Source organism: Notechis scutatus, chromosome 13, assembly GCF_049901735.1.
Source record: "Notechis scutatus isolate UNSWTSFEM ecotype Mainland chromosome 13, rNotScu1.2, whole genome shotgun sequence".
Classification (NCBI taxonomy): domain Eukaryota; kingdom Metazoa; phylum Chordata; class Lepidosauria; order Squamata; family Elapidae; genus Notechis; species Notechis scutatus.
In genome coordinates, this window is record NC_142021.1 from 10636965 (window position 1) to 10662673 (window position 25709).

At 42.4% G+C, this 25709-nt stretch overlaps 1 protein-coding gene across 2 annotated transcripts in view; it reads right to left on the reverse strand.

The window, feature by feature from the left end:
• The window catches only part of LOC113425103 (transmembrane protein 132C-like), a 150746-nt gene that overhangs the window by 88136 nt on the left and 36901 nt on the right, over positions 1–25709 (reverse strand). For both annotated transcript variants that reach the window (XM_087942978.1, XM_087942979.1), the window contains exon 2: positions 5–893. In XM_087942978.1, coding sequence (XP_087799104.1) covers positions 5–893 — 889 coding nt within the window. The remainder of the gene's footprint in view (positions 1–4; positions 894–25709) is intronic.

The following is a 25709-nucleotide window of genomic DNA, read 5'->3' on the forward strand; positions in this document are numbered from 1 at the left end:
ATACCTGAGAATAAATTGATCCACTGTGATATTGTTGGTAACTGTCACGGAAGCGGTCACAACTTCTCCCTGCTTGACGGGCTTCAACGGCAGCTGGATGACAATGTCGCTGTCCAACCACAACTCAGTCAGCTGAGAGGTCTCTGGTGCCTGGTGGAGGCTGATAGACCCAATGCGTTGTAAGTGGGACATCCTTTCTCCTGCCCCTTCTTTTCCTGGACGGATTGCATTACCCTTTCGTAGGTCTTCCGTGCTACACTCCCCATTTTCACCCCCAGGGTGGATTGCATAATAAAGCTCTGCCAAGATCCCATCAGACCGATCAACCACTTTCTTACGGCCAGTGACAACTGTGGGTGGGTTAAACCAAGTTGGCTGAAGATCTAGACTTGCCACACATAATCCCAGGTCTCCTTTCAGCCTGCAGCTACCCCGCACTCCCAAAGTTTCCCAGAAGGCAAAAACATGCATGCAGGGAAGCTGTTCAGACATGCTGTAGTCATCCCAATCTCTCCCCACGATGTAGAAGAGAATTTGGACTTTGGGCCTCGTCAAGTAGATTTTTTCACTCATGATATAGGTTTTCAGCCTCCAGTTGAATGTAAACTTGTTGGTGGACCCAAAAGCATTGGGAGTCAACAGCAGATCCTGAGGGACATCATGTTCCACCAAGAATGGTCCATAGCTAACACTGACAACGGGCCTCTTCTTAGTTTTGTAGGTAAAGAAGGTTTCCACACGAGATTGTAAACTTGAGTTTTTCATGAATTCATGGTTGGCTTCTCTAAGGAAAAATGAAGACTCAGTGCCGGAGATCTGATACTTTACAGGTAGATACGCTGATAAAGATGAAAATTTCTGAACACTGTCAAAGACAACACGTCCCATGGCCACTATTATAGAAAAAAAAGGGGGGGGGAATTAAATTTGTTAGGTACCAAACAGTAGTAACTTAAACTTAAACATACATATATATATATATATATATATATATATATATATATATATATATATATATATATATATATATATATATATATATATATATATATATATATATATATATATATATATATATATATATATATATATATATATATATATATATATATATATATGATACATACATACATATATACATACATATAATTTTTATTGGTTTTTACAATAAACATAAACAAACAAAACATAAAAACATCAGGCCATCTTCCATATATATACATACAGTGTGTCGGTTGGTTTACAAATTGTTTTGTGCTTCCATTTCGTAGTCTTCAATTACAATTACATTGTATATGATCTCGTATTTTCAATCCAATATTAAATACATTGGTATCATTATTAATCAATCATTTGACTATACTTTTATTCATTCATGCTTTAGGAAATAATCATATTTTACTTAATTTGTTTTGTGACAATTCATATTATCATCCCAAATCTATCCTAAAATCATTTTGTAGATATAATAAGAAAAGAATACATCTTTATATATTTAGTATTTTCTAAAAGTCTACATATTTTGTTACTATACTTTATTGTCTAACCATTGATAGAATAGATCCCAAACTTTATAAAATTGTTTATCATCCTGTTCTCTAATTTCAAATGTCAATCTGCTCATTTCAGCACATTCCAATATTTTCTTAATAATTTCCTCCTGTGATGGTATTTTCTCATTTTTCCAGTTTTTAGCAAATATAATCCTAGCTGCTGTTAATACATTTACAATCAGGCATTCCAAATCTTTACTATATATTTCAGGTAAAATTCCCAATAAAAATATCTCCGGTTTCAAATCTATATGTTTTTTTTTTTGTCATTTTTTCCAACCACGTGTGGATTTTAGTCCAGTATTTTTTAGCATCCGCACAAGTCTACCACATATGGTAATATGAGCCAGGTGTCTGATGACATTTCCAACATTTTTCGGATTTATTCTTGAACATTCTTGCTATTCTTGTCAGGGGAAAATGCCACCTGTGAAACATCTTATACAAATTTTCTTTATATGCTGTTGACATTGTCATTTTATAATTTGGAGACCACAATTTTTGCCATTTCTCTAGATCAATCCCATATCCAAAATTCTTCCCCCAAGCAATCATAATTTCTTTAACTTGTTCTTCTTCTAGTTTAATTTCTAATAAATATCCATACAATTTTTTAATCACCTTTTCATCAGTACCTGTCAAAATCTTATCTAAATCAATCAGTTTATCAAAGAAACCTTCCGTTTTAGAATCTTGATCATACCTTGAATGTAATTGCGCATATGAAAACCAATTCATCTTTATACCTTGTTCCTCTAGTTTTTGTATAGATTTAAGTTCACCCTTTTCATTCAATATTTCACCATATCTAACTGTTTGTTCCTTTTTGTATATTATAGGATAAGAAAATGCTTCAATAGTCGATAGCCAGACTGGAATTTTCAAATAACATTGTCTTTTAATCTTCTCCCAGTTTAACCACAGAGACTCCCGTATATAATGTCTTCTAAAATACCCCTGTGTTTTAGTTCCTTTATACCATAGAAAAGCATGCCACCCCAACAACAGACCATGTCCTTCTAATGTCAACAATCTAGTATTTCTTAATGTTATCCATTTCTTAACCCACATCAAATTTGTAGCTTGGTAATACAACTCCCAATTAGGCAAACCAAATCCTCCTCTTATTCTAGCATCGTGCAAAAGTTTTAACTTTATTCTCGCTTTCTTACCTTGCCATATAAATGTCAACACAATTTTATTTAAATCTTCAAAATAGTCTTTTCCAAGCCTAATTGGAATTGTTTGAAACAAATATAAAATTCTGCGTAATATATTCATCTTGATTGTTGATATTCTCCCTATTAATGACAGTTGTAAATTTTCCCATTTCGCCAAATCTAGCGCTATCTGCTGTTTAAGTTTAATATAATTATTTTCTTTTAGTGTACTGCATCTTGCTGTTAAGTATATCCCCAAGTACTTGATCTTATTTTACAGAATTTTACAAAACATTACAAGAATCGTTGAATCTTCCATTGCTAGAAATTATGAATGAAGTTATGTTAAAGAAGAGGATACCTAAATCATGGTCAGAAGCTTATATTACACTTGTTCCAAAAGAGGAGGCCGATCCATTACAAATCAAGAACTATAGACCTATTTCCCTACTAAATGCAGATTATAAAATTTTTGCTTCAATATTGGCAGAAAGACTTAAAAAATACTTAAATAATTTTATTCATCCTGATCAAAATGGATTTCTGCCAAAGAGACAAATTAAAGACAATATGAGAGTAATCTTGAACACTTTGGAATATTACGAGGCACATCCTGAAAAACAAATGGCTTTGATATTTCTAGATGCACAGAAGGCATTTGATAAGGTGAATTGGCGATTCATGTTGTTACTGCTGGAACAGATGGGCTTTGCTAGAAAATTTATTCAAGCAATAGAAGCTATATATCATAAGCAAATGGCAAAGGTAATGATAGAGGGAGAACTGACAGACTCTATTGATATAAGAAAAGGAACAAGACAAGGGTGCCCACTGTCACCTCTGTTGTTTGTGTTAACTTATGGAAGTGCTAAATAGAAATATTAGAGATGAGAAGAATATAAAAGGGATGAAAATTAAAAAGGAAGAATTTAAGTTGCAAGCATTTGCAGATGATCTGGTTTTTATTTTAGAAGACCCACTAGAAACAGCATCAAAATTGATAGAAAAGATAGAGACATATGGAAAGGTGGCTGGTTTGAAAATAAATAAAGATAAGACAAAGATCTTGACAAAGAATATGCTATCAAGACAAAAGGAAGAACTGGCAGACCTATTGAAAATTCAGGTCACAAAAAGAGATATACATTGATACAAAGTTGAGATCTATCACATTCTCTTTTCACCTGCTGTGAAGCACCTCATGAGCATCACAGCTACTTTCCCCACGCTCGGTGCAAGACATTTTCAAACTTTATCCTGAGATTTATCCTGTAGCTTGAAGTGGTCAAAGAGATATACCCTCTTCTTTCGAGAATATTCCAAAGAGAAGAGTTGAATGGAAGGAACAAGAAGAGATAATCCATCTCACCATCAACCAAACAATGACTCCTAAGATCCTGCTGGGGAAAGCGTTAACAACTAATTTAACACTCTATAAAGCCTTAGTAAGACCACACCTAGAATCCTGCATCCAGTTTTGGTCACCACACTATAAAAAAGATGTTGAGACTCTAGAATATCTTAATCCTTTGTGTATTGTTTGTTTGGATAATGAAACCAAACAGAGCTTAGGTGTGCATGTGGTAGGTTGGCCTTGCTATGTTTTTGGCCAGAAGATAAGCAGGGTTTTGAACAACAGTAAGCCAGATGGGCATGGGATGACTATGGAGGAGAACAGCCCCCAAGTTACAAGTCGTAAAAAGCCAGCTACTGTACAAATAAAGAGGTCACAAAAATGGTTCATTCCATCCCAATGAGGACCTTTGGAGGAAGAAGGTCAAGTTCTAAAAGCCAACCAAAAGGTCTACATGGTACTGTCACCGGGCAACCTAAGGACCAGGCTATAGCTTGCTCCAATCCTCTGTAGTTAGAAGGACCTCTTTTTCACTCTTAAAACCACAACTATTGTGACATTTTCCTCCATCACTCCCATGCTATTAAGATTTGGTACTCTACAATATCTTCATAAATGACTTAAATGAGGGAATAGAAGGGGAACTTACCAAATTTGCAGATGATACTAAGCTGGCAGGAATAGCTAACACCCTGGAAGATGTTACTGGGCCCTGACTTGAACAAAATGAAAATTAAATGTAGAGAAAAGTAATGTCCTACACTTAGGCAGGAAAAACCAAAAGTACACATATAGACTGGGTGAAACCAGGCTTAATAGCAGTAACTCTGAGAGGGATCTTGGAGTCTTAGTGGACAACCAGCTAAATATGAGCCAATAGTATGTGGCGGCAGCCAAAAAAGCCAATGCAATCCTATATTGCATTAACAGAGGGATACAATCAAGATCAAGAGAGGTACTAATACCACACTATAAAGCCTTAGTAAGACCACACCTAGAGTACTGCATCCAGTTTGGGTCACCACATTATAAAAAGATGTTGAGACTCTAGAAAGAGTGCAGAGAAGTGCAACCATTAGGGGGCTGGAGACTAAATCATATGAAGAATGGTTACAGGAACTGGGCCTGGCTAGTCTAGGGAAGAGAAGGACCAGGGGAGACATGAGAGCAGCCTTCCAATATTTGAGGGGCTGCCCCAGAGAGGAGGAAGGGGGTCAAGCTATTTTCCAAAGCACCTGAAGGCCAGACAAGGAATAATGGATGGAAACTGAACAAGGAGAGATTCAACCTAGAAATAAGGATAAATTTTCTGACCATCAGAACAATCAACCCATGGAACAGAAGTTGCCTTCAGAAGTTGTGAGAGCTTCATCACTGGAAGCTTTTGAGAAGAGACTGGACTGACATCTGTCAAAAATGGTGTCGGGTCTGCTTGGGCGGAGGATTGGACTAGACGACCTACAAGGTCCCTTCCAACTCTGTAAATCTGTAATCTGTAATATATACATATACACCTGCAGTCTACTTTATTATTACTTGGGGCTCAGTTGGGTTCCATTTATTTATTTATTAAATTTACTTGCCACCCATCTCACTACAAGGAGCTTGGTTCAAGTCAGCTGTAGATACTTCCTTTAACATTAGAATTTTAGCATGTGAAATACCAAGCATAAATAGGATGTACAGTCTAGTCTAGAGCAGTGTTTCATGGCTGGCTGGGGAATTCTGGGAGTTGAAGTCCACCTATCTTCAAGCGGCCAAGGTTGAGAAACCACGGGGTAGGTTGCAAACACTAAGTTTCTTACACCGACCCTCAACAAGATGGCAACTTCATTAAAATTCTACCTAGGCAATGCTTTGCAAACATGTCCGTGCCATCTGCCTTCCTGTGAGAATGAGACTTAGTGGGATGCTACGAGATGGAAAACTATAAAAAGTCATCCTTCTTTTTCTTCCTCTCCCACCCCACCCCCGATGAGGCACAGAGGAGAAGACGGCAAGGAGAGCCATAACTTCCAAATGGTTATTTAAGGTGATGCATCTTCATCTATAATTCATACCGAAGAAGGCGAGGGTAGAATTCATTTCTTTCCAAATGAGCAAAGTGCTATTAAAATCCCCAAAACGCAATTTATTAAAAAAAACCAAAACATAATAACAGCACAAGTCAAGAAAACACGGAGCAGGGTAAGAGCCTGCCAATGAAAAGAAAATCTAATCGACGAGTAAATTATTGTGAATCCCCATCTCTGTCCTCCTTTGTTCCATCTCCATTTCCATCTCAGTCACACCATAGTTAAAAAAAAAAAAAGGCATTTCGGTACACATGTTTCGGCAGAGAAACTCGCCGAAATAGAGCTGTGGGGGTATCCCGCAGTGACACAGTGCACGTGTTGAAGACCAGTGCATGTGTTGTAGCCCAGGGCTACTAGCAATAGCACTTAGACTTATATACTGCTTCACAGTACTTTGCAGCCCTCTCCAAGTGGTTTGCTCCCAACAATCTGAGTCTTCATTTTTTCCACCTTGGAAGGATGGAAGCTGAGTCAACCATGAGCCGGTCAGAACTGCTGGCAAGACTGCATTCTAACCACTGTGCCCATGGATGGATGGATGGATGGATGGATGGATGGATGGATGGATGGATGGATGGAAGGAAGGAAGGAAGGAAGGAAGGAAGGAAGGAAGGAAGGAAGGAAGGAAGGAAGGAAGGAAGGAAGGAGAGAGAAAAGGAATAGCAATAGCACTTAGACTTATATACCACTTCACAGTGCTTTTCAGCCCCTCTCTAAGCAGTTTGCAGAGTCAGCCTCTTGCCCCCAACAATCTGGGTCCCCATTTTACCCACCTCGGAAGGTTGGAAGGCTGAGTCAACCTTAAGCCTGGTGAGATTCAAACTGCCAAATTGCAGGCAGCCGACAGTCAGCAGAAGTAGTCTGCAGTACTGCACTCCAACCACTGTGCCACATAACCACACCGTGGCTCATAATGAGATTGTCCTTTAATCACACTGCAGAGCACCATCTGTAGTTAACATTTGAAGGATTAATTCTCCAAGGGACATCCTGCGGAGGATACAGTAGATAGTCCTGAGGCCATAGATTCAGTAGTCTAGAACTAAACATTCTCTCTATTGAGCATGTGAAGAGTTGAACCCCAGACAATTATCCACCAGAAGACAAGTGAATTGATCTTGATTCCAGCCTGCCTCCCAACCAAATTTTGCTCAACATCCCATGAGCTTAATGTCTATAGAGATTCTTAATCATCCAGGTCATGGTTATTCCAAAGAAGCTTTTCCAAAAGACAACTGGACTTTCTTCCATTTTCCATCAGAAAGTCCAACTGCCTTTTGCAAAAGCACTTCAGTGACATCTCAGGAGCTTTTTTAGAACACAAAATCAATAGTTTTTGGAATAAAATTAATTCTTCCACCACATTCTCAGCCATTCCCTTTGAGGCAATGAGATCTAGCAGAAACAAATATCTCAAAGTGCATCTGTCCATGCATTTGGGTGTCTCATCCTCAAAATTCACCTCTTGAAAAGAATAATCAGGCTGGAGCTACAGAACTGTGGGAGAAGATCCTGATCAATCCCATCTCGTTTTGCATCGTGTAATTTCCTGCCTAGTCTGGGATAAAATCCAAAAGAGATGCACCAGGAGAGAATTCAAATTAGACGTTGAAAAATGCTCTCCCCTTTTGAGGTTGTCATGGTTCTGAACTCTTTTCAAAACATCTGTTACTTCCACCAAGATCAGTCAACCCATCAAACTGGCCTCCAAAGATAAGAGATCATTATTATATTTTAAAGATCAACTTCACTGACTTTCGGGGCCAGCCTCCACTGAGAAGCAGTTTCTGTAAGGTCGCCAACAGAGATACCCTGATTTATTTTTTATCACAAGCATCCCTCCAGCCCGTCTCATATTGTTTCTAAGAATTAGCTGGGAGGCAGAGAAACAGACAGGTGGGCAAGATCAAAGGGCATGTCAAGAATCTGGAGTATGAAGAAGAGGGTAAAAAAGGACCAGAAACTCCATGGAACAGATACATCAAGCCAACTGTTTTGTCACAGGCAGACATTAAATCAATTTGTGCCATTCACTCTTTGAAGAATCCGTTTAGCTATCTGTCCAGTGCATTTTCCTTGCTGGAGAAGGTCCAGGCATGGACACTCCATTCTTGGATCTTTACTTTTATCCCATTTGTTTGATTTCCACCTCATCCTTCTTAGTAAATCAGGTAGGAGAGGAGGTAGAATAGGATAGGATAGGATAGGATAGGATAAGATAGGATAGAATAACAGAGTTGGAAGGGACCCTGGAGATCCAACCCCCTGCTTAGGCAGAGGAAACCCTACACTACTTCAAACAAATGGTTATCTAATCTCTTCTTAAAAATATCCAGCGTTGGAGCATTTACAACTTCTGGAGGGAAGTTGTGCCACTAGTTAATTGATCTCACTGTCAGGAAATTCCTCCTTAGTTGCTTCCCTCCTTGATGAGTTTCCATCAGTTGCTTCTTGTCTTGCCCTCAGGTGCTTTGGAGAATAGCTTGACCACCATCTTCTTTGTGGCAGCCCCTGAGATATCAAAACATTGATTTCATGTCACCCCTAGTCCTTCTTTTCATAAGACTAGACATATCCACTTCCAGCAACCATTCTTTATATGGTTTATCCTCGGGCCCCCTAATCATCTTTGTTGCTCTTCTCTGCACTCTTTCTAGATGATGGAGGAGGAGGAGAGGAAGAAGGAGAAGACGACGACGACATCAAATGACAATGACCTGTCTGATACAATTAAAATCCTATATATTATGCAAATCAACCAGCAGCAAGGTGCCAATCTGTGCATTAAAGACTTCAAAAGTCTTGTTTCCTTGCATATGAACCAATCCATACTCTACAGGGCAAAACTGCTGGAAGGTAATGGATGCCCTCTGAAAAAATGCCATAAGCAAGTTGCTACTCCTTGGACATTGGATGTTCTTGGGAAACTCCCAACTGGGCAAGGAGAAGAAATCAAGCATGCCATGAATTGAGTCTTTGTGCAGTCACAAAAGGCCTAAGACTGAGCCTCAGAAGGTTTCATGGAACCTTCTCTGTTTATTCCCAAGGGAAGGAGAGCAGCCTTAAGAGATACTCGTACTATAGGCAATATAAAATAAAGTAGCCAACTTGAATCTTTTTACATGTGGAACTGGTTGCTTGCGCTTGTCATTTCCGCTTCCAAGCATCTCAGTTACGTCCTTGTGATCAGGAACAATACTATGCCACCTATAATTAATTAAGGACATCCAACGGCCACTTCATAACTCTTTCCCTCTCAAGTATTTTTTTTTTACTATTGTTCCAAGCTTATGCAAATGAATTAGGTCATGCCTTTCCATCAGTGATGGTGGAGTTTGAAAATAATGCAAATGTTTTCTTAATTGGAGCCACCTTCTTCCAGTCTTTCTGCTGTCAGGACTGTTCCTTTCAGACATTGTTTCCTTGTGTTCGGCCAGCTAATTAAAGAAGGGACTTCAAGAAGATACTGTTACTCCTTCCTTCCTTCTTCTTTTTTTCTCTTTCCTTAATGGCAACACATTTTATGTTTCCTTTCAATTAGGGCCATAGCCATTAATGGATTACTCCACAGAATTAATAGCTCGAAGGCAGCTTAAAAGGAGAGAGAGGGAGGGTGAGAGAGAGAGAGAGAGTACTCATTTTAATTAGAAACAGAGACTGTGACCCGAGGTTGCCATCTTGGAATTGCTATTGGCTATCCAGGAAAGTTCCTCCAGAGAAAATGAGTCCTCTGTCATCAGTCATTCCTCTCTTATTTTCTGTGCAACAAGCGGAGACACCATAGTTCTCAAACCAATTGACTGGGGCACACCAGTAGAGTCTAAGCATTAATTGGAAGCAAGCGCATTATTATCGGACTCAGCATCCCAGGGAATACAAAGGCACGATGGTTTCCAGATATGACTTCTGACTTGAGAAGAAGAACATTGAGAAGCTAAGAAGAATCGTGACGTTCGGGCAACCTGTTTCAAGAGATGATTCTGAGTCTTTCAAAAAGGATGGAAGATGACGAATTCTTCTCCCACCCCATGCCTCAATTAAAATTTGTTTAACATAGAAGATGCTGGTGGCATGTCAAACCTGCCCCAGTCAACCCCTCAGGAAAGCAAGATTCTCAAATCCATTGGATTGAATCAAAAGAACTTTTACGGAGAGAAACTGAGAGAAAGTGGGGCAGAGTCTGAGGTTCCCACACAAAGCATAAAGGAATTCTTTCAGTTTCCCAATCCCAACCCCTCTGACCAGCCCACCAGCAGCCAATGCAATGCCAGAAAATGTTTTGAGAACACTGAGGTGCCGGGCAGATAACAGTTCACACTCAGGGCACAATGGCCTTGGAACCTGCCAAAATCGGCTGGGAAGTCCTGCCTCCGAAGACATTTCCCCTGCCTAATTCCTAACAGCATCAGAGGAAAAATCAAAAATATGCATCCCCTCCCCCCCTCAGCATGAAGGCAGGACACCAGAGTACAATGGTGGACCTGACATAGCCATTCTACAGCCATGGTCACTGGCTACTGGTAGACCTGTTCTCTGTAAATCCAGCTTGGATGTCACTTTGGTTGGTTTGTCCCAACACTTGACACTGGAAAACATTAACACAGGGAAGGATGTCTATGGAGATTCTCAGTCATCTAGGTGATGGTTGTCCCACCTGGTTGTCCAGGTGATGGTTGTCCCCAAAAGTGCTTTTTTCAAGAGGCAACTGGACATTCTGGTTTTTCTTTGGAGACATTTTGCTTCTCATCCAAGAAGCTTCTTCAATCCAGTTGCTTCTTGAAAAGCACCTTTGGGACAGGGATGGATGCTAATATTGAGTTGTGTCTCCACTCCCAACCCCCATTAAATTATTCGCTTTCATGGGATTTCTTCAATTTTTTTAAATGTAGGATTCTGTTGGGCTCTAGAATTGGATAGGATAAGATAGGAGAGGAGAGGAGAGGAGAGAAGAGAAGGGAAGGGAAGGGAAGGGAAGGGAAGGGAAGAGAAGGGAAGAGAAGAGAAGAGAAGAGAAGAGAAGAGAAGAGAAGAGAAGAGAAGAGAAGAGAAGAAGGAAGGAGACCAGGCTAAACTAGACTAAAATAATTATATTCTAGACTAGAATATAATTCTTTATTGGCCAAGTATGATTGGACACACAAGCAACTTTTCTTTGGTGCATAAGCTCTCAGTGTACATAAAAGATAATCTTATATCTTTTATATAACAAACCAATACTGTAACATTTCAACGGACAACAGAGAAGCCCTTAATGAGAAACTATTAACAGACATATATGCATGCCCACACAGGGAGACATATGCCTCAGTTTTTCTCCGAGAGCAAACTTTGGCAACATGAGCTATGTCTGAACTTTCACCTCTCTCTTGGCAGGGAACCAGCCGACATCAACAGGAAGATCCTTCAGCTGGTTCCCATTATCCACTCAATGTAACCCACAGAAGAAACAAATTCTCCTCCTCCCCCTCCTTCCCCAAACTTCAAAAAGTGGGACCTTCCCAAACTCAGGACAGATCTCTGAAGTTCTCGGCTCGGCTCGTATAAAGTTGGAGCTAATTAAAACCAGCAGGCAGCCTAAGCGGACAGATTCTTTCCTCCATCCCAGGGTTAACTTTGCATTCTATTCCATCCTTATAAATGCAAAACAGTCGACAGATCTGGGATGCACATTTTTTTTTCCAGGTCTTTGAGATGTGGAGATTATGAGAAGTCAGAAGCAGCTTCGACTTTAGCTGGGCTTAGATTTCTAGTATTTTGATGAGAAAGCACTGACGGGCGATGCAAGTCCTCCTAATTTTTCTTTTTAACCAATGCTGCCAAGTCCTTTGTCTGAAGTCTAGGAAAAGCTGCAGCCACTTTTGGTGGCCCTCTAATATTTTTTTCTCAGATTACCAGAGTTGGAAGGGACCTTAAAGGTTATCTAATTCAAACCCCCACCCAAGCAGGAGACCCTACATCATTTCTGACAGATGGCAGTCCAGTCTCTTCTTGAAAGCTTCCAAGGATGATGAAGCTCCCACAACTTCTGAAGGCAACCTTTGTTCCATGGGTTGATTGTTCTCACTGTCAGAAAATTCCTCTTTATTTCCAGGTTGAATCTCTCCTTGTTCAGTTTCCATCCATTGTTCCTTGTCTGGCCTTCAGGGCAGGGGTGGGATTCAAATTTTTTAACAACTGGTTCTGTGGGCATGGCTTAGGTGGTGGGCGTGGCTTGGTGGTCATGTGACTGGGTGGACACGGCTTGGTGGTTATGTTATTGGCTGGGTGTGACCAACTCAATATCACTCACATCGAGGCACTCATCTCCTTGCCTGGCCTCTCATGACTGTGGGGATGTTGCAACAGTCGTAAGTGTGAAAAATGGTCATGAGTCACTTTTTTCAGGGCCATTGTAACTTTGAATGGTCACTCCACACAAGCAAAGTACCAGCAAAGGAGGGGGAAAAAACTCCAGAGAAGTTCCTGAGACAGGAAGTCTAGTCCTGCCAAGAATGTAATAAGGGTTAATGGAGAGGCAGTTTCTGTAAGCAACACCAGAATGTTTCCTTCCTGCCTTCCTTACAGGATTAAGCCAGTAATTTCTTCTAACAACCGGTTCTCTGAACTGCTTAGAATGTTAACAACCGGTTCTAGCAAATAGGTGCGAACTGGTAGAATCCCACCCCTGCTTTGGGGGCTTTGGAAAATAGCTTAAACCTCTCCTTTCTGTGGCAGTCCCTCAAATATTGGAAGACTGCTATCCTGTCTCCCCTGGTCCTTCTCTTCACTAGACCAATTCCTGCAACCATTCATATGTTTTAGTCTCCAGGTCTTTGATAATCTAAGATAGATTTAGATTAACAGAGTTGGAAGGGACTTGGTAGGTCATCTAATCCAACCCCCCGCCCAAGCAGGAGACCATTTCTGATAGATGGCAGTCCAGTCTCTCCTTGAAAAGCTTCCAGGGATGAAGCTCCCACAACGTCTGAAGACAACTTCTGTTCCATGGGTTGATTGCTCTCCCTGTCAGAAAATTCCTCCTTATTTCCAGGTTGAATCTCTCCTTGATCAGTTTCCATCCATGATTCCTCGTCTGTCCTTCAGGTGCTTTGGAAAATAGCATTGTCCATTCTCAACTCAAACTGGACTTCAGAATAGCAGCTCTTTGGAATGTGGTGCCAGCACAATTCTGGCATTGTCATAGCAATGAATTCTTTGAGAATTTCCAGTTCTCGTCATATTGAATCATCTAATGTGCACAACACCTTTAGCCAGATCAGGGAAGGAACTTAGAGGCACCATTGTGCTAAGCTTGGTTAGGTTCCTATTGGTTTTGTGGCTTAGTGTGTTTAGGAATCCATCTACAGGGAGAAAGATCCAGTAATGGATTGATTCGGTAACCACATTAAGCACAGAGCAGCCAGCCAACCAGCCACATCCCTGCAAAGTAAAAGATGAAAAGTTTCAAATCCAGAGGAATCTTACTTGTGGTTTCAAACAATGGGGAGATCTGAAGTCAATTTCTTCTCTTCCAGTTGGAAATAATGTAAAGCAAACCAGACCAAACAGAGCAAGAATTTCGGTAGGGATGGAGGAGGAGAGGGTCTTATTCTCTTCTTTCAATCATTGAACAGAAGGTAGTCATTTATTTTGTATTTTCAAAGTTGTGCTTTCTGGAATTTTTCTTTCCACAGTCGCCAACAGTGAATTCATTTCATAGCTTGCTGGTTCAAGACTGAATCAAAAGCAGACTTGCTCAGGGCCAAAGTATCTGTTACTATTTATTGCAGCGGCAGCTATGTAAGTTGAAGGTAGGCAGGGAAGAGCTTTGTTATTAGGTTGTAACCATGTGCAATACCTTCCTGGGTGCCAGAGTTGCCAAAGAATTCCTTCGATGTCTCCTGTCTGGCAAATTCACCACCTCATCTTTCCATAGTCAGAAGACAAAACATTTTGCAACGTACAAAATAAAATCCAGGAGGAAAGAAGGGACGGATCCCACATTCAGAACTCTGCTGAGCACCAGAATGTCTGTGGAGATTTTTTCATCATCCAGGTCATGGTTGTCCCGAAGATGCTTTTCAAGAGGCAACTTGAAAACCGTAAAACCTAACAAACTTGAAATTTAGACCGTATGTTCCTCCTGGCTTCTAGGTGCTCACTAAGAAAGGATTTTTCGAAATGACCATCAGAGCTATTAGTATTTCCTATATTATTAATATTATTAACGCGCTCTGATGCTAAGGAGTTCTACTCCCCCTCCCCAGCTGAAAAGAAATCTCTTCCAAATGCAGAACACAAGCAGAGGAGAGGAGGTTCAGTTTTAGTTTCACAGCACCAAGCAGCTTTAGTCCAGAACAGTTGAGCTACGCCACACCCAGGTTCCTTGCTGTCTCCTTCTTGCTCACACAGCAAATTTCCAAACAGCCCTCCACTCTCACACACACTGACAGGATGCTAGCCAGATGAATACCGATGGATGCTGGTATGCAGAGGCAGAATTCCCCCCCCCTTTATTTTCCTCCCCAAAAAGTAAGCCCGAACACATAGTTTCGGTTTCGTTGCGAAGCACGGGGATCAAGCTAGTCTCTGATATAAGCCAGTAAATTATTCTCATTTGAAGGAAAAGTCCTCCTTGTCTTGTCTGATTAGGCCACCAAACTCAGGGATCCAGGTTAACAGAGAAAAACACATTCTATAGTTGCAAGCAGCCTTCTCGGTTGCTCCTGCCTCATTCTTCTCCTCTTGACAAACAAGCCCTCCCTGGTTTCTTATACCCCGCTTCCCAAGTTCTCTCCGCTCTGCCAAACAGCCAGCAGGAGGAGCCCGCTTAATATTAAACAAACACCATGCACCATTTTTCCCCCATGCAGCACATTCATCTCTTGTTTTCCTTCCCCCACTGAGTTGTTCTGATTGCTGGGTCAAAATCCAACCCAGACAAGCCTAAAATCCTACGAAAATAGCAAGCAGGAACATCAAAACCTGAGAAACTACCATGGCAGCTAAAGTCAAAGTTGAAGAAAAGAGAGGGTTGCAATTCATTTGGCTCCTTACTGGAAAAATCATAGAATCCTAGAGTTGGAAGGGACTGTGGACGTCTTCTAGTCTGACCCCCACTGCCCAAGGCAGGAGACCTTATACCATTCCAGGCAAATAGTTATCCAAACATTGATTAATTGTTCTCACCATTAGGAAATTTCTCCTTAATTCTAGGTTGGATCTCTCTTTAATGATCTTGGACCCATTGCTTCTTGTTCTGTCCTCAGGGGTTTTGGAGAACAAGTTGACCCTGCTCTTCCATGTGAAAGCTGTGCAAATATTGGGAGACTGCTATTATGTCTCCCCTACGTCTTCTCTTCCTTAGGCTAAATGGACCTAGTTCCCTTAGACATTTATCATGAGATTTAGCCTGCAGAGCCCTTATCATTAACAGATTAACAGAATTGGAAGAGACCTTGTAGGTCATCTAGTACAGCCCAAGGACGAGACCTACACCATCCCCAACAAATATCAGTCCAGTTTCCCCTTGAAAGCCTCCAGTGATGAAGCTCCCATAACTTCTGAAGGCAAATTCTGTTCCATCAGTTGATTGCTCTCACTGTCAGAAAATGTCTCCTTATTTCTAGGTTGAATCTCTCCTTGTTTAATTTCCATTCATTATTCCTTATTTGGCCTTTGGGTGCTTTGGAAAACAACTTGACCCTCTCCTCTCTGTGGCAGCCCCTCAAATATTGGAGCAATGCTATTTTGTCTCCCCTGGTCCTTCTCTTCCCTAGACCAGCCATGCCCAGTTCCTGTAACCATTCATTGTATGTTTGAGCCTCCAGTCCCCTCATCATCCTGGTTGCTCTTGTCTGCAGTCTTTCTAGAACAAGGGTCTTCAAACTTGACAGCTTTAAAACTTGTGGATTTCAACTCCCAGAATTCCTCCTCCAGTCCTGTTAGCTCAGGAATTCTGGGAGTTGAAGTCCACAAGTCTTAAACTTGCCAAGTTGGAAGACCCTTGGTCTAGAGTCTCAACATTTTCATTGCTTTTCTCTGCACTCTTTCTAGGCAGTGAATCTCTGAAACGGACATTGCAAGAACACAATGGTGTCCCACTTTCCTGTCTACTAAGTGAGCCTGTTCCAAATCATATCATTTGAAGCAGTCATGCAGGCAGGTGTCTCTGTAGCAGATGTTTTTCATCTCTGTAGTTTGGCACCCTTTGTACAAAACTGCTCTGTTTGTTAAAGACAGTCAGGCTGAATCCTTTTATGGATTTAGCTAGTTGTTCAAAGTGCTTTTGGCTCCAATTGTTAGTAAAAGGGAAACAAACAACGGTGATTCAGATGGCCACAATCGCCACCATAATTTTACAAAAAGAAAACAAAAACTAAAATGAAAAGAGACAAGAAGAAAGCAGTGAAGCCAGGAATGAATTCTGAAAGTTGAACACCACCTCGCCGGGACAACGGGATGGCGTTCAACTTTCAGAATTCATTCCTAGCTTCGCTGCTTTCTTCTCGGTCTCTCTTCATCTTGGATTTCTGGAAAGAGAACACTGGAGAAGTTGAGAGACACAAATCAGGTTCTTCCCCTTCAAAAAAGGACTGATCTTACTTCTAAAATCTCCTTCTGCTGCAGCTTGATGGAACACTATTCTTGGTTGACATCAAGCAGAGCTTCTTCCCTAAGTCCAATATTTTGCAAATTCAAGAAAAGCCTATAAAGCAAAGGAAAGCTGAACAAAGAACGTAGACACAGTTACAGATTCACTTAGTGACTTCTTTGCTTAAGAACTGAGTGGCAGGTCCCAATTGTAATTGTTATATGAAGACTATCCAAGATATATCTGATGAAGAGCAACCAGGATGATTAGGAGGCTAAAACATATAATGAACAGTTGCAGGAAGTGGGCATGGCTAGTCTTAGTGAAGAGAAAGACCGGAGGAGACAGGATAGTAGTCTTCCAATATTTGAGGGACAGCCATTTGAGGAGGAGGGGATCAAGCCATTTTCCAAAGCCCCTGAAGGTCAGACAAGGAATAATGGATGGAAACTGAACAAGGAGAGATTCAACCTGGAAATAAGGAGAAATTTTCTGACAGGGAGAACAATCAACCAATGAAACAGAAGTTGCCCTCGGAAGTTGTGGGAGCTTCATCTCTTGAGACTTTCAAGAAGAGATTGGACTCCCATCTGTCAGAAATGGTATAGGGTCCCCTGCTTGGGGGGAGAGTTGGACTAGATGACTTACAGGGTCCCTTCCAACTCTGTTTATATAATAAATAAAAAAGGTGAGCTGTAGCTCATGAAAACTGATGCTAGCATGAATAGGTGCTGCTCAATTCATCCTGATTATTATTATTATTTTGGCCACTAGAAATAAACACAGTGCTTCTAAAATTTCTTACATCTCTGTGTTTCCAAAGCATCAAATAATACCTACAGAGGTACTTCACTTCAGTAGATTTAGTGCTTGGCTTGGACTGCATAATCATCTATCTGCTTTCCCTTCCTCTCTCTAATTTGGCATCCTTCCAGAGTTCCCATCATCCTCCAGGCCTCTGAACTCTTTTCTCTCGGAGGAGAGGAAGCAATATGTTACTCAACATCTGCTCAGACGTGTAGTTGGCTGACCTCAGTATCACCTGCTGCAGATGTTGCTCCATCCAAGCATGGAAAGGGAAGACCAGAAAATGAAGGACATGTTTTCCTAAACCATGCATTCTGGAGAGGAATGCCTGCATGCATATAAGCCAGCATTTGCTTAATTGGGGTTTATTGAATAAGGCATGTAGCATTGGGTTCATGCACGCTGCTAAATGCCGAGCCTTGGTTTAAAACCACAAGGTTTTAAAGGCTTTACCCTGCATGCAAATCCCAGATCAAACCCATCACCTGATAAACTGGGGCAATGTTTCTCAACTCTGGCAACTTGAAGAGGTCAAAAACTTCAGATTTGTGGACAGATAGGATAAGAGCTGAATCAATACATGAGGATATTTGTGGCACAGGGTTGAACTTTGGGGTCCTTGGTGCTCTCTGAGCTTGGTTGTTTTCTTACAGGTGTTTCATAACCTGACTGGGTCACATCATCAGTGTTAAAAGAGAATGGGATTTGTGAGGAGAAGGAGAAGGAGAACTATGGGTTCTTTGGTGCTCTCTGAGTTTGGTTGTTTCCTTGCAGATGTTTCATTGCCAAGCTAGGTAACATCATCAGGGGTAGAAAGGGATGGAACTTGCTCTCTGTTTATATATGGTAGCTTTCCCTATCAGTATTCCTGGTGCTTCCTTAATTAGAATGTTGTTTACCGATCGTTTGTCTGACCAGAATTTTGCTGTTTGAAGCAAAGAACGAGACAGTGTTTTTCAGCCTGCCACATCCAAAGTTACTTAGATAATCTTCTGCCATAAACTGTCCTTCATCAGATTAGTGCAACAGGTGCACAGACCAGCCAGGGAACAAACAGATCAGAGCACCAGACATGGAAGTATGGATGAAGAAGGTGTCATTGCTTGCTCCCAGCTCCTTTAGTGACCCAAGAAAGAGCAGGTCCTACAGATCAAGTTCTGGGGGTTTAGGACATCTCGCCATGGTCAATTCGCTGAGGGACAATGCACCACACTGTAAAAAAGATGCTGAGACTCTAGAAAGAGTGCAAAGAAGAGCAACCAGGATGATGAGGGGACTGGAGGCTAATACCTACAATGAATGGTTGCAGGAACTGGGCTTGGCTAGTTTAGAGAAGGACCAGGGGAGACAGGATAGCAGTCTTCCAATATTTGAGGGGCTGCCACACAGAGGAGGGGGGGGTCAAGCTACTTTCCAAGGCACCCGAAGGCTGGACAAGGAACAATGGATGGAAACTGAACTAGAAGAGATTCAACCTGGAAATAAGGAGGCATTTTCTGGCAGTGAGGACAATCAACCCATGGAACAGAAGTTGCCTTCAGAAGTTGTGGGAGCTTCATCACTGGAAGCTTTCAAGAAGAGACTGGACTGCCATCGGTCAGAAATGGTGTAGGGTCTCCTGCTTGGGGGGGGGGGATGGGTTGGACTAGTTAACCTTCAAGGTCCTTTCCAAATTTGTTATTTTTCTATTCTGTTCACAATGGGACAACTCACCACGAGATAACTGTACTGCAGGCCCATTCCTCTCTTAACGTTATTAGTAATCTTATTAATCTTAATCTTATTATTAATAAAATCCCAATCATTTAAAAAAGACTAAGAAAGGGAGGAAGAGGCACATGGTCGCCCTAGTAATATTAAGAGAGGAAGGGGTTTAGAGCACAGTTATCATGTTGAGTTGTCCCACAGCGAATGGACCGCATGAGTTGTCCCATTCTGAGTTCTGGAGCTGTCCATGTTCCAAGCGATGTAATCAGATTCAATTTGGTGGTGTAAGTTTCTCCTTTCAATGCCAGAGATGGTATTCAGCTGGTTCTGACCGGTTCTAGAGAACTGGTAGCGGAAATTTTGAGTAGTTCGGAGAACCGGCAAATCCCACCTCTGACTGGAGATTTTACAGTATCCTTCACCTGCCACGCCCACCAAGCCACGCCCACAGAACCGGTAGTAAAAAAATTTGAATCCCACCACTGGAAGGAAGAGAGGAACAAAGGGGGAAGGAAGAGAGGAAGGAAGGAGGAAGAAAGAGAGGAATGAAAGGGGAAGGAAGAGAGGAACAAAGGGAAGGAAGTAGAGGTGGCATTCAGCCGGTTCTGACCAGTTCTGGAAAATCGGTAGTGGAAATTTTGAGTAGTTCGGAGAACCGGCAAATCCCACCTCTGCCTGGCCCCGCCAACCCCATCTATTCTCTGCCTCCCATTGAGTCCCAGCTGATTGGCTGGGTGTCTGCATTCCAGCAAACCTCCATTCCAATCAATAACTCCGAGGCAGACATATCTCAAAGGTACCTTTATTTGGATAGTAAACTGGCACATCTGTGGAATCCCAAATCTGAAAGTTTTCGGGCTTCCTTGCAATTTCCCAAACTACAAATCCATCACCCCCTTGGCTGTCATCACATCACATGGCCCAATCACGATCCATCCTAAAGTAAGATCCTTATTTCGTCCTGCGCCATACTCAGTGACCTTGAACTAACAAAGGTATTTTATTTTGTCTACTTAGAGCTACTCCATGGAATTCCCCCACTCTGACTTTCTCGGGCTTGTGGCAGCGTGGAAGCGTCGAATCTCAATATGGCTTCCAAAGCTGATCGGCTGGGTCTCCTTTGGTTGCCCTGCACAGAAGAACAGAGCTGGAAAGCAGGTTAGTGGAGTGGGAGGGAATGGGGATTTTGCAGGAACCTTCCCCTGCCACGCCCACCAAGCCACGCCCACAGAACCGGTAGCAAAACATTTTTAATCCCATCACCCTTCATATCTTTCTTTCTTTTTTTCCTTCGTCAACTGATCTTTCCCTCTCATGTTCTCCTCCTGCATAACAGAGGCTTGGAAAGGCCTCCGATCGAACCCCAGATGGATTTTCTCGGCAGACAAAGGGAGCCAATGGGCTGAAGCTCAAAGCAACGTTAGGACAGTGGGGGGTGTTTCAAATGTCCGGTTTGATCAAGAACAAAGAAGGGCCTTTCAAAGCCGTGACAAGTGAGGAGATATAAATCCCAGCCTTCCCACGAGGAAGCTCTTTCTTACGGCATGGCAGGATCACAAAAGTTTCACACTGCCCCTTGTTTGAAGGAAAAGGGGGAAAAGAAACACAAAGGAAAGCCGAACAGAAATTCGACCTGTTTTTAAAAAATGAGAGAGGGAGGAAAATCTGGAAGATGAAAAGTGAACTATGAATTTATGAAACAAATCACAAATGAATGACTGGCTGGCTGGCTTGCAGAGAACTCTTGAAATTACCAAGAGAGAAGAATATTTGTAGCTCAGGGTTAAACTGTGGGGTCCTTGGTGCTCTCTTGGGCTTGGTGATTTTCTTGCGGGCATTGCGTGACCCAACTAAGGAACATCATCAGTGCCAGAAGGGAGTGGGGTTTGCTCTCTATTTATATACAACTTGGCCTGCCCTATATAATATCAGACCAACAATCAAGCATTCAACAATAGCCCTATCAAGGAACTATCAACTCAGACAAATACTCAGACAGGACACAATGGTGCAATCAAGTAACTACCAAGAAGAAAACACATCCACCAACATTGGAAGGATAAGTCACTTGTATATAAACAGAGAACAGCCCCCCTCCCTTCTAGCACCAATCATGTTGCCTAGTTGGGTCAAGAAACATCTGCAAGAAAACCATCGAACTCACCAAGGACCCCATAGTCCTCCTCCTCCTCTCTCTCTCTCTCTCTCTCTCTCTCTCTCTCTCTTTCTCTCTCTCTCACTCACTCACTCACTTTCCTCTATTCCACAAACCCTCACTCCCTTCTAGTACTGATGATGTTACCTAGTGATAAAAAAACATCTGCAAGAAAACCACCAAGCTTAGAGAGTACCCAGACCCATGGGTCTCCTCCTCCTCCTCCTCCTCCTCCTCCTCTCCACAACCCATTCCCATCTAACACTGATGATGTAACCTAGTTGGGTCATGAAACACCTGCAAGAAGATCGCCAAATTACCAAGGACCCCACAGTCCTCCTCCCTCCCTCTCCTCCTCCTCTCTCTTCCTGCACTGATGATGCTATATAGTTGGGTAATGAAACATCTGCAAAACAACAACAACAACAACCAAAGTCAGAGAGCACCAAGGACCTCACAGCCTCTTGAAATGATCTGCCAAGGGTTGTGAGTCACTTGACCTGCCTGGATCAGGGCCTGAAATTGTCCTGCGTGGATGGTGGGTAGAACTTTGGGAAGCGGTGTCTATGTTTGCACAGGAAGGAATTGTTGAAAATGAACTGAAAGAATTATTGGAAAGAAGCGATTAAAGCCTGGAGAGGGAGCAGCTTTGGAAATCCACACAGAGAGAGATGCTCAGAGGTCATCTGATGCAGCTTGAAAAGCAGGGAAGGAAAGGACCGTCCAGGCTTGTGTTTTCGGCACATGGCAAAGATGCCTACTGCGATGTACACAAGAGCCACTTAAGAGACTGTCCCTCGGGGAATCAACGTCCTGAAATCAAAGGTCAACAGAGGATACGATCACACAATGGAGCCTGTTGCTGATCGGGCTTTCTCAACACGACGAGCCTGAAGCTTTGCAGAAAGTGCAACTTCTCCAGAAAGGAAGCAACCAAAGGCATGGTGCTGAGTGCGGGAAGGAAGCGAGCACAATTTTTTTTTTATATGGCACGCTTCGTATTATTAAAGAGAAAAGCATGCCATCAAAGTCGGAAAATGGTACAGGGGGCTGGCTGTTTGACAAATAAAGATTTGATGCACTTGGCATCAAAACTCAGCTTTATTTACTCATACAGAACAGCTTGGGAAAACCAAATTTCCTGGTTTGAACCCTGTGAGAGGAGGAGGAGGAGGAGGGAGGAGGAGGAGGAGGAGGAGGAGGAGGAGGAGGGAGAAGGAGGAGGAGGAGGAGGAGGAGGAGGAGGAGAAGGAGAGGAGAGAAGGAAAAGGAGAGAGGAGGAGGAGGAGAGAGAGAGGAGAAGAAGGAGAGGAGAGAAGGAAAAGGAGAGGAGGAGGAGGAGGAGGAGGAGGAGGAGGAGGAGGAGGAGGAGGAGGAGGAGGAGGAGGAGGAGGAGGAAAGGAGGAGGAGGAAAGGAGAAGGAGGGGAGAAGGAGGAGAGGAAAGGAGACAAAGCAAGAAAGAAGAAAAGAGAAGGATGAGAGACAAGGAAGAAAAAAGAAGGAGGAAATGAAGGATCTTTGTCCAAGAGCCTATAGTAGTCTATAGTAGTTGTCCTATTGGCACATCTGGGAAAACCCGAATCTGAGAATTCCGGGTTTTCCCTTCCAAAAAAGAGAAATCAATGATCCATCTGCTGCACCCACCAGTCCATCACATGCCCCAATCCAATCTTTGTCCCAACTGGAGACAGCTCTCCAGTCCCTCCCCTCCAGGGGCAGGGTAACATGTCCTTGACTCTCTGAGAAAGGAATGTTGTTGAGTCTTATCTTCTATTTCACTATGAAATCCCCCCACCCAAATTCCCAGGCCCTGAATGTGACAGCCTCAAAACTTCCAAGTAAAAAATGGCTTCCAAAGATGACAGTTATGCTGTCAACCTTCTTCGACACCCTCCCCTCCAAAGTTCTAAAGCCCCAAAACATCTCTCTACCGAAATTCATAAATGGTCACATCTTTGGACCTCAGAAGATCTTTGGCTGCAAAACAAACAAACAAACAAACAAATTATCCTTCCCTGCCAGAAGTCAACCCGAGAAGCTCCAATATGTTCTCTTCAAAACTCAAAGAAACTTCCACAGCCAAGAAGAGCATGCTCGCTGCCTCAATAAATCATTCCAACCCCAACACTTGCTTTTTTTTGTCATACTTTTCACTATTTGTGGTTGGGTAACTTTGTTTCTCTATGGAAACTGACCAAGCAGAGATTCCACCTAGAAATAAGGAGAAATTTTCTGACCATCAGAACAATCAACCCATGGAACAGAAGTTGCCTTTAGAAGTTACGGGAGTTTCAATTACTAGAAGCTTTCAAGAAGAGACTGGATGGCCGTCTGTCAGAAATGGTGTAGGGTCTCCTGCTTGGGTGGGGGGGCTGGACTAGATGACCTCCAAGCTCCCTTCAAACTCTCTGTTATTCTATATTCAATGGAACAGAAGTTGACTTCAGAAGTTTTGGGAGCTTCATCCCTGGAAGCTTTCAAGAAGAGACTGGACAGCTGTCTGTCAGAAATGGTGTAGGGTCTCCTGCTTGGGTGGGGGGCTGAACTAGATGACCTCCAAGCTCCCTTCCAACTCTCTGTTATTCTATATTCAATGGAACAGAAGTTGCCTTCAGAAGTTGTGGGAGCTTCATCCCTGGAAGCTTTCAAGAAGAGACTGGACAGCCGTCTGTCAGAAATGGTGTAGGCAGGGTCTCCTGCTTGGGCAGGGAGTTGGGCTAGATGACCTCCAAGGTCCCTTCTAACTCTGTTAATCTCTATTCAATGGAATGACTTGCCTTCAGAAGTTGTGGGAACTTCATCATTGGAAGCTTTCAAGAAGTGACTGGACTACCATCTGTTAGAAATGGTGCAGGGTCTCCTGCTTGGGTGGGAGTGGGGTTGGACTAGATGACCTACAAGGTCCCTTCCAACTCTCTGTTATTCTGTTATTCCTTTGGAAAGCACTGGTCCATGAGGGTGCCCTGGATGGTATGACAAGCTTGTGAGCGGTCAGCGTGGGTGAGAAGGAAAAAATCTCTCCAGACTTCAAGTTGTGAAACTCTTTTTTTGTTTTCTAATCTGGAGACCCCGCAAACCCTCCCCCCAACCCCCAACCTTGGAGTAATTAATTCTTTGACTGCCATGGCTGGGGAAATGGAATGAATGGAAGCCTGCAATTATGCAAATTGGCCCAAGCTACACATGCCAAAAAACAACAACAACAACAAGAACTGTGGGCCCAGCTGGAAGAGATTGGGGCAAGGATGGTGGAGGGAGGGGTGCACATTTGGTGTTTAAGCAGCCGAAGCTCTGCCTGGCTTTGGAAGCCTGCCAGCTCCAACCTCTCCTTTCTTTTCCCAACCTTCTGCTCAAGCCAAGATTGGTCCATGAAGGCTTCCGGGATGAGTCTGTGGGAGAAGAATAGGGAGACGCTCCCATTCAGGCCGTGTGATTGACGGAGTCGAGCTGGGAGGCCAAAAAAAAAAAAAAAAAAAAAATCCCATCTGAAATCCGGGAGAAGAATTTTATTTATTTTTATTTATTTTATTTTGTCAAGCGATTATAAGATAACAGGTATAAGTATAAACATAGTTATGAATACATGAAATGGATACGTATAAGAAAAATAAAAAAAAGAAACAATAGGACAGGGACGGTAGGCACGTTGGTGCGCTTATGCACGCCCCCTGCAGGCCTCTTAGGAAAGGGGTGAGGTCAATAGTAGACAGTCTAAGGTTAAAGTTTTTGGGGTTTGGGGAAGAAACCACAGAGTCAGGTAGAGTATTCCAGACATTGACCACTCTTGTTGCTGAAGTCGTATTCCTGCAATCAAGTTTGGTGCGGTTAACCTTGAGTTTGTATCTATTGTTTGCTCTTGTGTTGTTATGGTTGAAGCTGAAGTATTCATTGACAGGTAGGACATTGCGATGTATGATTTTATATACTATACTTAGATCGGACCGAAGGCGGCGTAGTTCTAGGTTTTCTAGGTCTAGAATTTCAAGTCTGGTGGCATAAGGTATTCTACAACGAGTAGAGGAGTGGAAAACTCTTCTTGTGAAATATTTCTGGACTTTCTCAACTGTATTAATATCAGATACGTAATGCGGGTTCCAGACTGATGAGCTGTATTCAAGTATTGGTCTAGCAAATGTTTTGTATGCTCTAGTTAGTAGTGTGATATTACCAGAGAAAAAGCTACGTAAGATTAGTCTTAATGCCTTTTTGGCTATGTAGTTACAGTGGGCTCTAGCACTTAGGTCATTAGAGATGAATACTCCAAGGTCCTTGACAGAGTTTGGATCATCAACAAGGTCTTGACTATTCAGCCTGTATTTTATTT